The sequence below is a fragment of the Cygnus atratus genome, chromosome 19 (assembly GCF_013377495.2).
Source record: "Cygnus atratus isolate AKBS03 ecotype Queensland, Australia chromosome 19, CAtr_DNAZoo_HiC_assembly, whole genome shotgun sequence".
Classification (NCBI taxonomy): Eukaryota; Metazoa; Chordata; class Aves; order Anseriformes; family Anatidae; genus Cygnus; species Cygnus atratus.
This window is the reverse complement of record NC_066380.1, coordinates 6,921,991-6,934,618: the sequence shown is the minus strand read 5'-3', so window position 1 is coordinate 6,934,618 and position 12,628 is coordinate 6,921,991. Positions and strand designations below refer to the sequence as shown.

Here is a 12,628-nt window from a genome sequence, read left to right as displayed (position 1 = left end):
AGATGCAGACGTATATTTGGCTGTCAATGCTGGCTGTGGGATCTGTAACCTGCTGGGGGGGCAGAAGGGGCGTTCTTGCTAATGAATAGATGCAGCTTTGAGGATGTCCTAGGAGTGTTTGGGACCAGGAGGAGAGCTTACCTGTCTGGCAGGGTGTGCTTTCCAAAGGCACTACAAGAGTTGGGTTTGTATTTCTCATCCAGAAGCCTTTGCCTCGGATGTTGGTATGTTTTGCTTAGTTAGCTGCTCTGGATACATCTCTCTTGTTACAGTGCGAGGCAAAGTTGAATTTTCCTTTTAGTGAATGGTTTGGCTCTGATGCCTCTGATGTTTGAAATACTATTAGTGGGATTGCAAAGCTGAGGTGTTTAAATTGCACAGCTGTCGGCTTCTCCCAGGTAGGGAAAAAAAAAAAAAAGAAAAAAAAAGAAAAAAGCAATTTCTTCCTTTACAAGAGGAAGTCAGGAGGGGGAAGCAAGAGGCTTGTGGGCAAGGTGCCGATGGACAAGGTGTAGGGTCATTCTCATGTTGTGGTTGCTGCACAAGAAGAGCTGGGCACTTAATCCTCAGTCTCAGCCCTCAACATCGAGCCATCTGTTCTCTCTGGCCCTGATGCAGTCTTGTTGATTAATCTTAGGAAAGTGTGATCGCGCCGTGGCCGAGCTCCCCCCCTGTGTGAGGACTGCAGCAGTGTTGAAAACAGAACCGTGGTATGAGGCACAGTCCTCGCTAACATGGTCTGGAGCTTTCCAGGAAAAAATGTGAGAGGCTTGTATTCCTCTGCATGGCTTGGAGTCATCTCACTGAGCACATTTGTGGAGGGTGGTGGGTGTCTACCTGCAGCAGTATATTCAGTTTGCAGAGTAGAAGCGAATACCCTGTGATCTTTACTGCTGTAATCTGTTCCAAGCAGTGATAGCACCCACAGCCTGCTCAAAGAGCGGGAGAACTGCCCTGATAGCAGCTGTGTGCAAAGCAAGATCGCCTGCATGACTTCATTTACTGCTTGGAAAGCCGGCAGCCTTCATTCAGAATCTGTACAGACGCATCTGCCTTGAATCAGCAGTGCTCCCTACAGTCCGTAGCCAAGCAGTCTCTCCCTGAACCTTGCAGCTTGTGATGGATGGTGGAGGAGAAGGGGAGACTGACACTGTGCTAGGTGGGAAGAATGTCTGGGATGTCGTCGCAGTGATGCTGCATGGAAAATCAGCTGGCCATAGCTAGATCTTTGTGCTGTCAATGAGAAATGCCAGGTAGTAAATATTATTACTCCTTTGTAGGATCTCGCTTTCCCTCCAAGCACTTCACTTGACAAAGATTAATTACCCCTTACAACTGTCCTGTGCTTGGGGGTTAGTTTTGAATCCCATGCTGCCGACGTGGCATGCAGAGATAGGGACTTGTTTGTGATCCCAGTGGTGTTACACAGCCAGTGCCTGATACTGTCCTGGCCGTGCCAGCACGATGTTATACAGACCTAAGCTGCTGGGTGTGCTAAGCTTTACCTCTCCCCTGCCAAAAGAATCTGGCACGCTTCAAATCTCTTCTACTTTTTCCTGCTTCTGTCTCTTAACTTGTTAGGTACACACACCACCTTTCCTCCTTTTAAGATTTTGAATCGGGATTTTCAAAGGAATCTAGCTGGAATTCGTTGTTCATATGCTGCTGAAATTCCAGGCTGTGTTTGTCAGATCGGTCTTCAGTTGTACTTTCTCTCGTCACAGTTGTTGAACAAGAAAATAATGCATACTGCCACTTAAGATAAAGTGTGCCTCTTCCCTCTGCCAGCCTGAAAGCCTCACAATTGCTCTGGCTGCTGGTGCTGTCTAATTAGTGTAACTTTCTCTCCAGTTTCATCTATTCCCCACAGTTAAAGAAAGCAACAGCAGCTAGGAAGTTGTTAAGAAGGATGGTTTAGTCACAGTAATAGGCTTGGTAATTATTTTTGTGATGGTACTTGTAGACAAGGAAGAAATCACAGCTGTCTAGTCTAATAAGTATCAAAAGTCCTGACGTTGCCGTCTTCCAGATATCCTTTCTTTAGTCAATTTAATACTGTCAAATACTATTTAAAACTCAACCCTTTAGCAGCAGCACTCACTCACCCAAACCAGCCCCAGGAGAACAGAGCTATACCTAGGGTCTGTAGGGATAGCTCTTTAGGTATAGCAATTGAGATGCAAGGACGAAATGGAGATAAAACAATGTTTTTCTAATGTGGGGGCTTGGTGAAATCAAAACAATATCTATGGACAGGATCCTTAGATTATGTCATTAATTTAAGTTTTTTTGTTTCAGGGTCAGAAAGGAGATCCTGGGCTGTCACCTGGAAAAGCTCGCAGTGGACAGAAGGTAAGACTGACCAGACTGCACAGGAATCAGGACTGTATTGTACTTATTGTATAAGCCCTGTGCGTTCATGTGGAGGGGGTCCGTACTGCAGCCATAAGCAACACAGATACTCAAGTAGATTGTGGACTTAAAATCAAGACTTAGACCCTGGATTCAGGCCTAAAGAGCTAGCTAAGGTAGCAGCCACAGTGCACTGAAGTGCTTGCTGCCACAGCTTTTTGTCATCCAGGTGTTTATCTGTCTTAGGTGTAACCTACAGCCCAAACTTAAGTCCCTGCTGCTGCAAGCATGTGGCTGCTTAAGCTAGGTGCTTAAATAGTGGATGTACATCTGTGCGAGATACAGCCACACATCGCCGTCTCTCTGGGCATGCAGCTGTAGAAAGAGGCAATCCCAGTACATGCAATTAAAACCTCGAAGACGAAGCAAATGATGTCCTTGCTGAGGAACAGTGCTTTGCCTCCTTGTCACAAACGCAGCCCGCAGCAGACTGCTGCTCTGAGAGCAGCTTTGCTGTCCCGCTGGCAGAGAAGGAGAACTCAGACCACTGCACTACCAAAGTGTGGATCCTGCTGTGTGGTAACGAGAAGCCTTCCCACCAATGTCTCCTCAAATTGACACAAAGCACACACAACTGGGAAGCGTGGCTGCTTTCTGGATGTTGCAACTGTTAAGGATCAGAGTTCTCCTGCTAATTCCTTTCAATGAATTATGAGCCCCATTTTTGCTGTTTCACAGCTGAGTGAATTTTACTGAAGCAGCAAGGCCTCATGGAAGTCTAGAAATGAATAGAAGAGCGATCAGAGCTTCCCAACACCTACCTCAGTTACTTCTTTCAGTAGTGTCTGCACAATGCTTCATAATTCATGTTCAGGGCAAGAAGCCTGCTTCTCTTCCCTTCATCATAAGCCTTGCTGTAAATGCACAGCTAATAGAAAGCATCAGCCATGAAGAGCTCAGGCCCTTCATTTTAAACCAGATGCCTCAATGTAGTGCACGCCACACAAACGCGAGATGGAGGGTGACACTAGCACACAATGAGATGGCTAAGTCTGAAACGATGCCTTTAACTTAACAGCACGAGATGCCTTTTGAAACGTCGGGTACTGTATCGGAACGGCATCACATGGAAACCATCCACACGGACAATCTGGAACTGTTCTCTTGCAAGCATGCTTAATGTAAGAAAGGGAGAGATCCAGATTGCTTTCAGCTCATGTTAACAAGGCTTTGTTCATGTTAGCAGTAATAGAAACAAGAAATTTCCAGCAGGACTTTGGAGTGATGCCTAATTTTCAAGCTAGATACTCCAAGTGTTAGAGACCCTAAAGGGCTTTTTTGATCCTAATCAGAGGAGGCCAAAATGTACTTGTGCTAATGGATCAGATGTTAGAGAGTTCTCACACCAAAGTGCTTCTCTCTTTCTATGATGATTTGGGTTTGCCAGCTGGGAAGTGATGCAATCCCTTTTCAGAAGTGCAGGCCATCAAAAAGCCTCTCCCAAGAGCAGCCTGTAAAGGTTCAGTCCATGTTATGTAGGCAGGTTAAATACTTACACCAACAGAGCCACCTGAACTGGAGCCGTGAGCTGAGCCAGCGTGGTAGCACAGTACGAGCAGAACCGCAGGATTTGGCAGGGGGTATCTGTTCTTGTTGCATTTAAAAGCTAGAATTTTCTTGCCTTGGAGACCTAAACACCTGTAGAAAGGCAAATGAAGCAAGTGGCTGAATGAGAGCCTTTTTTTAAAAAAGCATTCATTCTGCTAGTGAAAAGCTGGGCTCCAGCAGCAGCTGTCACTAATTAACTGGGTTTATTATTTATATGAGCCAGTTTAAAGAGATGGTCTTTAAATCTACACTTCTTATCCATTCTGTTTTTGAAGAGTTGCAATTAGAATCAGAAATATCAATAGCTGGGTACTACCATAGGCAAAATAATTTTAGTAACACATATACTAAGCACAGGGACAGTGTTGCTGAAAACTAATGCAACCTGCTTGCTTCCTACAGGGAGATGTGGGCTTACCTGGTTTGACTGGGTTCCCTGGACCACCTGGTAGAAAGGTAAGTGTATGTCCTTTTCTAATGGATAAAATCACTATTGTTAATTTAAAATGTCCTCCTCTAACTCTACCTGAAAGATTCCATTAAGCACTGGTACCCAGCAAAAAAAACATCTTCTGCCTGTTTCACAGGTGTGTAAACCATGACAAAGGGCTGAAGCAACTGCCTGGGGGTTGTAACAGCAACACTCTATGAGTATGAAATGAAATTCTGGATCCGGGTTTCTGTTCCTTCTTTCTATTTGGTGTCCACTGCCTGGCATCATCCCTCTGCGCCCTGACACTGGGTCCTCATCAGGGGGCTGAGTTCTGATCTGGCTCAGATCCTACGTTAACTGAGTGGACCTAGAACCTGCATCAATACTCAAAGGTTGGATTCAGGACAGGTTTAGGCACTCCAGGGAAAACCTGACTGTCTGTCCTGCTAAAGCATATTTCAGACAAAACATCTGTAGGCCTCCCCTCTATTTTGCCCAGAGACTGACAGCACCAGTCAGGTTTTGCTTTATTTCCTTCCACATTGAGGTTTCAACATTAGCATTGCCAGCAACATGCCTATGCCTAGAAAATGACACACAGGGACAGAGCATGAGATCCTTCCATCCTTTATGTTGCAGTGGAGTGTGTGCATGTGTTCACATGTACAAGTCCATACCGCAGTACCTTAGTGATCCGTACCTTGAGTCCACACCTTTTATATATCAAGGACACTTCAGCTGACCTTCCAGCTCCAGGCTGTTCTGGCAGGTTAGTTTGTTTTTTTTGGAAGCTGTTGAAGGGAGCTGTTTGATAGTTGGGCTCAGCAGACATGACTCTCCTTCCCAGCGAGCCAACATTGACAGAGCAAAGCCGAACAGTTAAAATTAGCATCTTGGTTCAAGCACTTTCGGTCAATGGGCCATTGAAGATACACTACTGTTCCTCAGGCCAATTAGCTACACACAAACACCTCCTCAAGTATGCTTTAAGACTATAGGGAGAGAAAGAAGCTCTGGAGGATGCTGAAAGAAACCCTTCCTGTCCACGACAGTTCATTGTATGCTTTATATTGGAATCAAACTGGCAAGAGTGGGGGACTGTGTTTATTTTTCTACTTCCAAAGCTGATCGTGCTGTATGGAGCTAGGAGTAGAAGAGTGCTTAATTAGCCATCTTTTGCTGTCACAAACAAGTTCTAACAAATAAGGTGCAAAGAATATAATTTTCCTGGTATAACAGTTCATAAAACAAAACCTTGTGGTTATGATCAGCAAAATGCAATGTCAGGAGAGCAAGGCCTCATAGTGGAAAAAAAAATGGAGAAGGAATAGGAGATTGAACAAACATTCCTGAGTCCAGCACATGGCCTTCACATCTGATCTTGGCTCCCCTAGGACAGGATGAAGGCAGGGGCATGCTTCTGTTTCTATGAGTAATGAGCAAGTTGGATGCAGAATTTTTTCCTTTGGTACAGCTTAAAAAAAGCACCTCCCAGTAGCACTAGCCTGGCAGTGGTTTTGGTGTAACCTGGCTTTTATTAGCATCCTGTATTAAGAAAAAGATTACAGCTGTTGGAGAAATGTTTGGAAAAATCTTTTTTTTATTTGGATTCCCTGCTGGCATTCTCCCAGTGAAAATATGCTGGTGTTTGGCCAAAAATAGGCAACACAGCTTGGCTACCAGAAAACAGCTACGCCTTGGAAATGGACATCCCTCACTCTTGACTCCATGGGGGACAGTGAAAAGAGCTCTGAGGGCTTTGATCTGAGAATTCTGTGTAGAAACTTTCAAAGAGGCAAAAAAAAAACCAAAACACTTCTCTCACTAAATGAAGTGAATGTCTCAGCAGCTTGAGCTGGAGCCACAAGCAAGCAGCATACAGTTTTGGACAGTGTGGCTTACACCACAGCGCCTGCCTTGTGGATACACACCTTTTGCTCTTTGTAGGACCAGAGAGCCTGGTCTGCCGTGCCCAGACATCTCAGCAGTACTCACTGCATCAGTTACTGTCGGACTCAAATGCTGTGGAGGAGCCAGTGGTTGTATCAAAGTGCAAAGTTGTGCAGGACAGCAAACGAGAGAGAGAAGCAGCTCTGCTAAAGTCACTCAGGAGTAAAGGCAGAGCTGCGAATTGGTCAGTGCTTGAAAACACATCGTGTCGTGCCGATCTCACTCGCTGGCCTCTTTACTCCTTACATTTCCTATCGAAATGCAAGATGGTTCCTTATAGCTAGGATAGCGTGAATTATAAATATCATCACAGATGAGCAAATCCTTCACTGGAGTGCAATTTCCTTTCTAAATCACAGCCCTTTGTGTTGAACACCCTGTAATCATCAGGAAGTGTTTGGATAAATGAGCAAATGCAGTTGTTTTCATACCCTCTGCCCTGTCATTTTAGAGCTATTTGAAGAGGATTTAGCAGGTAAATGCTTTCACATTCCAGCTAACTTCAGCATATACAAGCTTTTCTGTTTTCTCCTCATTATAATTAACCTGAGACAGAAATAACTGCAGTATACTGTCAAGAAGCACACATTTAAAGCTTCCCAGAGCTCACTATAAATAGCGAGGAGGATATTTAATAGAATGCAACGGTAGTGGAGTATGTATTTAACTTCAGTGGAATTCACTTACCATTACAGAGATAGCAGCAGTGCAGTGCTTGGTGCAGACATTGGCTCAGGGCATGCTTTGAGTGCCTGAGGGGCCTGTCACCCAGCCACCTGCCCTAGGTGGACAGCAGAGGCTTGAAATCCCTGTCCTGCAGGAAACCAGCCAGAGCAAGACGATCCAGAGCAGCCAAGCCAGGCACCTCTGTCTTGTCTGGAGGGAACGAGACTTCTCTGGGGGTGTATATCCATGGAGGTAACTGCTCCAGCTCTCTGGAAACAAAGGTAGTTCCTGCTCCAGGCCGTGGCTGGAGGAGCTGGGCAGAGACCCAGGGAAGAAACCCATGGGCTCCATGCTGTGCCAGGGTGCATCTGGCCATGCTGAACCCCAGGCTGTTTGCAGCTGGCAGCTCTCTGGAAGAGGTGAGGTGGGCACCAGAACAGACATCCTCGGTCTCACAGCGCCCTGCTGGTCCCTGCTGCAGGGACAGGCCATGTCTGGCCTTCCACACCTGGGCAGGTTTGGACCTTTGCAATCCCAACCATCTCCCCTCCTTTCTGCCGGAGCTGGGCCAGGGAGAAGATAAACATGACAGGATCTCGAGGGGCAGATTGCTGGAGGTGTGCAGGGAATCCCATCTGCTTGTGCTGCTCTAACCACTGCTGGGCACTTCCAGTGTAGGAGCCACGGGCTGAAACGCACTCACAGCTTTCAGAGAAGGGACCTTCTAGGAAGTTCAGATAAGGGCCAGCCGGTAGCCAGATGGTTTTTTCAGATCATCCACTGCCTTCTCGGGGCGTGCAGCTCAGAAAGAGCGGGCCGTGATACATCAGCAAGGTTGAGCAGGGGAGAGATGCGGTGAAAAGGGAATTGACGTTTTTCCAGGCCGAAATGTCTGAAATAATGAGCGAGGAGGAATGCAAAGGGGAGTGGGTAGTAGCCAGGATGGCTGAGAGCATTGCATACCTCCGCCAGCGCAGGCTTAGGCTGCAGGTCTAAAATAGCCCATGGGAAGAATAAAAAAGCAGTTAAGCAGAGGTGTGGACCAGGGAGCAGAAACAGGCCTGGGTTCATCTGGTGAGGGAAGCGAGAGGCCGAGGCCTTGGCCAGGGCTTGGTTGGGGCTTCCAGAGCAGGGGGCTGCTCCCCGTGGGCTTCGCAGACAGGCAACGTGTGCGGGAAGCCCTGGGCTGGGACAGGGCGAGGAGCAGGGGCTGAGTTGCAATTAGCAGTTGTAACCCACCCTGAAAACCTTTTGTTATTTCTGTAGTATGTGCGCAAGGATTATTTCTTGTTTGTTTTCTCTGTCCATTTGTTTCAGGTTAAATTTTCTGCCCCCCCCCCCCCCTTTTTTTTCAGTCTTTCTAGTAGCCCAGCTAAACAATCATCTCTCTAACTGAATTTAATCTTCTAATCTGCTCTGACTCCACTTGACAGAGTTTTGATTTGTTTTAAATAGCTGAAGTAACATAATAAAGGGAAACAAAAAAAGCTGAAGTGCCTGCCACTTGCAGAATTTAGCCGGTGTTTGGAGAGAGATTTAGCTAAATCCTGGGGAAAGGGAACTGTCTTAAAGTACATACTGATCAGTCTGCAGCTGAACAGGCTACCGTTGTAAAGCTCTAGTGTCTGCATCTCAAAAAAAAAAAAAAAAAGGAAAACTGAAGCAGGTTTATGAAAGACCTGTGAGAATGATTTGAAGCCTGCAACACCTGCCAGCTAGCAAGCTGGATTAAGAAACTCATTCAAACTAATTCAGCAGAAAGCAGGCTAAGAGAGAGCTTGCTCACCATTTTAGGTAGCTTGATAATGAAGAGCTCTGGTTGTTGTCATACCTTGTAATAATTAGATTAGAAAAGCTGGAAGCTAGACAAGTTCAAGCTAGAAACCAAGCTGAAACTTCCCATGACAGTAAGTGGTTTTGGTGCTGTTTCCTATGGCATTTCAACTTCTAAAGCAAAAGTGAGGGTTCTCTCTGAAATGCGAGTGACCCACTTCATGAAGGGGTTGGTGCAAGAATTGCCAGATGAAATTACACAGGAATGATCAGTGCTTTCACCATGGGCTTGAGATCTGCAGTTGAGATCCAGGCTTTTCTGAAGGCAGCAGCTCAAGTCCCCCAGCTCGCCCAAAGCCAACACTTTACCCTACAGGCCTGTGCTTTCCTAAGGATGAAGGATAACAGTGTGGATTACAAATAGCCAGCCAGACCTGATTGTAGATACAACTGTCTGTCTGTCGATGGAGCAACTCCTCAAGTAGCTGCCAGCCAGACCCTGGTGGTGCAGGCTGCTGCCACGCTGCTTTGCAGCACAGCCTGGGTACATGGGCAGGATTTGGGGCTGTGCAAACAAAGTAGCACATTAAAAGGTTATGATTGTGTAGTGCTATCCCATATCCAAAGACCTGCTTCTTGTCAGAACTTCAGTCCTACCTGCAAAGAGATATTCAAACCAAACCTTATATAAATAATTATTTTTGTTTTCTAATTCATCTTTTTCACCCTATTTCTACAGGGATATAAAGGCTACCCTGGACCACCAGGTCACCCTGGAGACCAGGTGAGTCTTCCCAATTTCCTCAACCTACAAAGAGGGATGGATTGACTGACTCTGATGCTAGTTTGGATCCTGTACAGCCTGCTCAGTGTGGACAGCCAGCTCCTGCCAGGGGCAGCTTGGTACACACAGGGTACACACAGTGAGCTCCCTCACTGCCGGGAGCTGTGCATACACGCTGAGCATCAGCAGGTTGGTGGGAGGACACTGCCTTGGAGTTTCTAAATTGAATTTCTAATTTTTATTGCTCAACCACGTTAGGTTTATGTGGTGGAAGAAATACCATCTCACCCTATTTCCCCTTTTTTTTTCTTTTACATTAATTTCACCTGGAGTTTACTAGCCGCATCATATTAAGTACTAATATGTAATTCCCCTCCCAAAGCCCATTGCCCCTCTCCCCTTTTCCATCCCCCTTTTATTTGGTTAAGTCTGATGTTTGCAGTTCAGAAAAAAAAGGGCAATGAATAGCAGGCCCTGTTAGCAATGATGTTAAAGGATATTATACATGAATCCATTTAGTTCTGAAGAATTTTGGCAGTGCTTCCTCACCAGTAAAATGCTTCCATATGCCAGATATAGATGCAGCCTTACACCTTCTCTTAGCCTCCTTGTTTCAAACTATCTGCTGCTTTCACTGCGGATGGAGGGAGAAGGAGAAATACCAACAGTTGCTTAATGCATGGATCCTACTGACAGGGCTTCTGCTTGCTTTTTTCCCCTCATTAATTTATTTCTCTGTCTACCTTTATAGAGAAGAAGAAAATATTAAATTTGCATTAATTTAATTCATTCCACTCCCTCTCAGAGTAACTGAAAAGGTTTCTCAAGTGTGGCATTCACCTTACCTTCTCTCTCTTCTTTCCAAAGGGTGAACGAGGACCAGACGGAAGCCCTGGTGCCAAAGGTTATCCTGGCAGGCAGGTGCAGTAAATCTCATCGTGCTGTGCACAGACTAGGGATTTGGGTGTGCAGGTAGCTAAATATGTGCCCTGCTAAATACATGTCCCACTAAAGACGGTGCAGATCACTGGAACAGAGAAACATAGAATCACTTAGTTTGGAAAAGTCTTGATCAAGTCCATGTTTGGCTTTCCTTCTTCCCTGCCCGATATCCTGTAGCAATGCCATGGCCTTTCACTGAGGGAGACACTAAGGTTGTTAGAAAGTATTTTATGACCGTAATGGATAAAACCTGAATTTCTATAGCAAAATCTGAACAGTTTTTGCTTCAGTATAAGACCATGAAAAAACAAATAACAGGCAGAGAAACAAATCTGAAAGCTGCTAACCCCCCACTTTTAGGCAAGTTCTTGCATCTGATGTTGAACAGGTTAGAAACCTGGGACATAAGGTGTATTTCTGAATGAAAAGATTTTAGCTAGTAAAATTTACTGATATAATAATATATATTCATATCTATAAAGTTATAAATGAACAACTAACATATATAAATCAAATTTGTGGCTGCAAAAAAGAAGAATGAAAACCAAGTTTTTGTCTTCCATCTGAAAAATAAAATTACTAAGACAACATTAGGAATGGAGGAGTGTGCAAAGGAAAATGGATCAGGATCAGACACTTTATTTCCTTACTGATATAAGATGTGGAGTAGTTGGGAGAAAAGTAAGAAGTAGAATTTAAAAGACCCTAATTGGAATCTGTATGCAGACAGGAGACAGGCCCTGTAGAATTTTACAGTGAAATGAGTTTGTCATGTTTTTTTTTTCAAATGGACACATTATTGTTAGATTCTCCCATTTTTGTATTTACATACATAATTAAGAAGGTAGGCAGATGTCAAAGACCCCTGGCAGTCTGCTGTCTTCCAGACTTCTCATGAGTTCGTATGTGAGTTTTTACCCAGATGTACATGGCATTGGACTAAACATGAGCTAGATCTGCAGAACAAGTCTGCATTCCCCCTGCCTCAGACTATCAATAGTGTATGATCTATTTTAAATTCTAAATTAGATTGATAACCTCACTTAGCAAATTGTAGGTGGAATATACTGAAGTCTGCTGGAGAATGCAGATGGTAGACCTGGAGGGAAGTTTTATGCACCTGACTAAATGCTGCATTCATACCCTGAAAGGCTCTCAGAGATGTGCGTGCCAAAGAATCTCCTAGGTGTGAATGTGCATTAGATGACTAATATAAAATGGTCCGAGCTTTAATGGACATACAAGGCTAATGAATGCTGTTTAGCAATACACAGCAGTGCTCTGCCCAGTCAGATAAGCAGGGTGAAATATTTGCGCTTGACATACGAAGAACAAAAGCACTTTCTTAAAATGTGGTTTGGGTCAGGAAAGTGACTTTTTAAAAAAAAAAAAAAAAAGGCAACTCTTTTCAGTATATCTGAATGCTGTGTGTATCCAGCATCAGGGCTGTTTACTTTAATGAGATTTTACTACTTGTTACTCCTGTCAGCTGTGCTGGCTCTGCAGCAGCTATGGGAGAGCGAGCTTGGCTCTCTTTTGATTTGTGCATCATAGGCAGAATTGTTAAATTCGCCCCGATGGCTGAGTTCTCTGACTGGCAATGGTGCATGAGCCAGAAAAGAGCACAACTTGACTTTCAGATCCCAGGCTGTGTGTGCAGAGCTGCCAGCAAAAGAAAATACGGACTTTGCCTTTTTTTATTATTATTACTCTTTTTGCTTCCAAAAAAGCCCAACAACATTTGGAATTGGATAAAGATTGATCTGGAAACTTGCTAGAGGACAATAAACATGAAAATTCATTATGCATTTTTACAGGGTTCCTTTTCACAGCAGTAGGGACAGAAATAGATGGTAATGCTGCGGAGGGTTGGAGATGTGGAGCACCTGCACTGCTACGTGACCTTGTAGGCTGTAAAAATTAGAGGGGCTCTGTCACTGCATCAGGGCTCGACTGTGTTCCCCAAACAGGTATCAAAATACATTTGTCACTGCTATGTGTGTGTTCAGTTAGGCAGGAAAATGAAACGAGAGCTGTCGGGTACAGAGGATCACTGTACGTTGCTTCTGAAATGTAATGCAACCTCTGCGCCCTGCTGCATTAGTCTTTCTGATCTTTAT

The 12,628-nt window shown here is 44.8% G+C and overlaps 1 protein-coding gene across 2 annotated transcripts in view; it reads left to right on the top strand.

The window, feature by feature from the left end:
• COL27A1 (collagen type XXVII alpha 1 chain) overlaps positions 1 to 12,628 on the top strand; it is a 150,506-nt gene that overhangs the window by 35,197 nt on the left and 102,681 nt on the right. The window contains exons 6-9 of one of the 2 annotated variants that reach the window (XM_035555557.2): positions 2,299 to 2,352; positions 4,363 to 4,416; positions 9,522 to 9,566; positions 10,434 to 10,487. In XM_035555557.2, coding sequence (XP_035411450.1) covers positions 2,299 to 2,352; positions 4,363 to 4,416; positions 9,522 to 9,566; positions 10,434 to 10,487 — 207 coding nt within the window. The remainder of the gene's footprint in view (positions 1 to 2,298; positions 2,353 to 4,362; positions 4,417 to 9,521; positions 9,567 to 10,433; positions 10,488 to 12,628) is intronic. The other variant, XM_050714467.1, reaches the window with a different exon arrangement.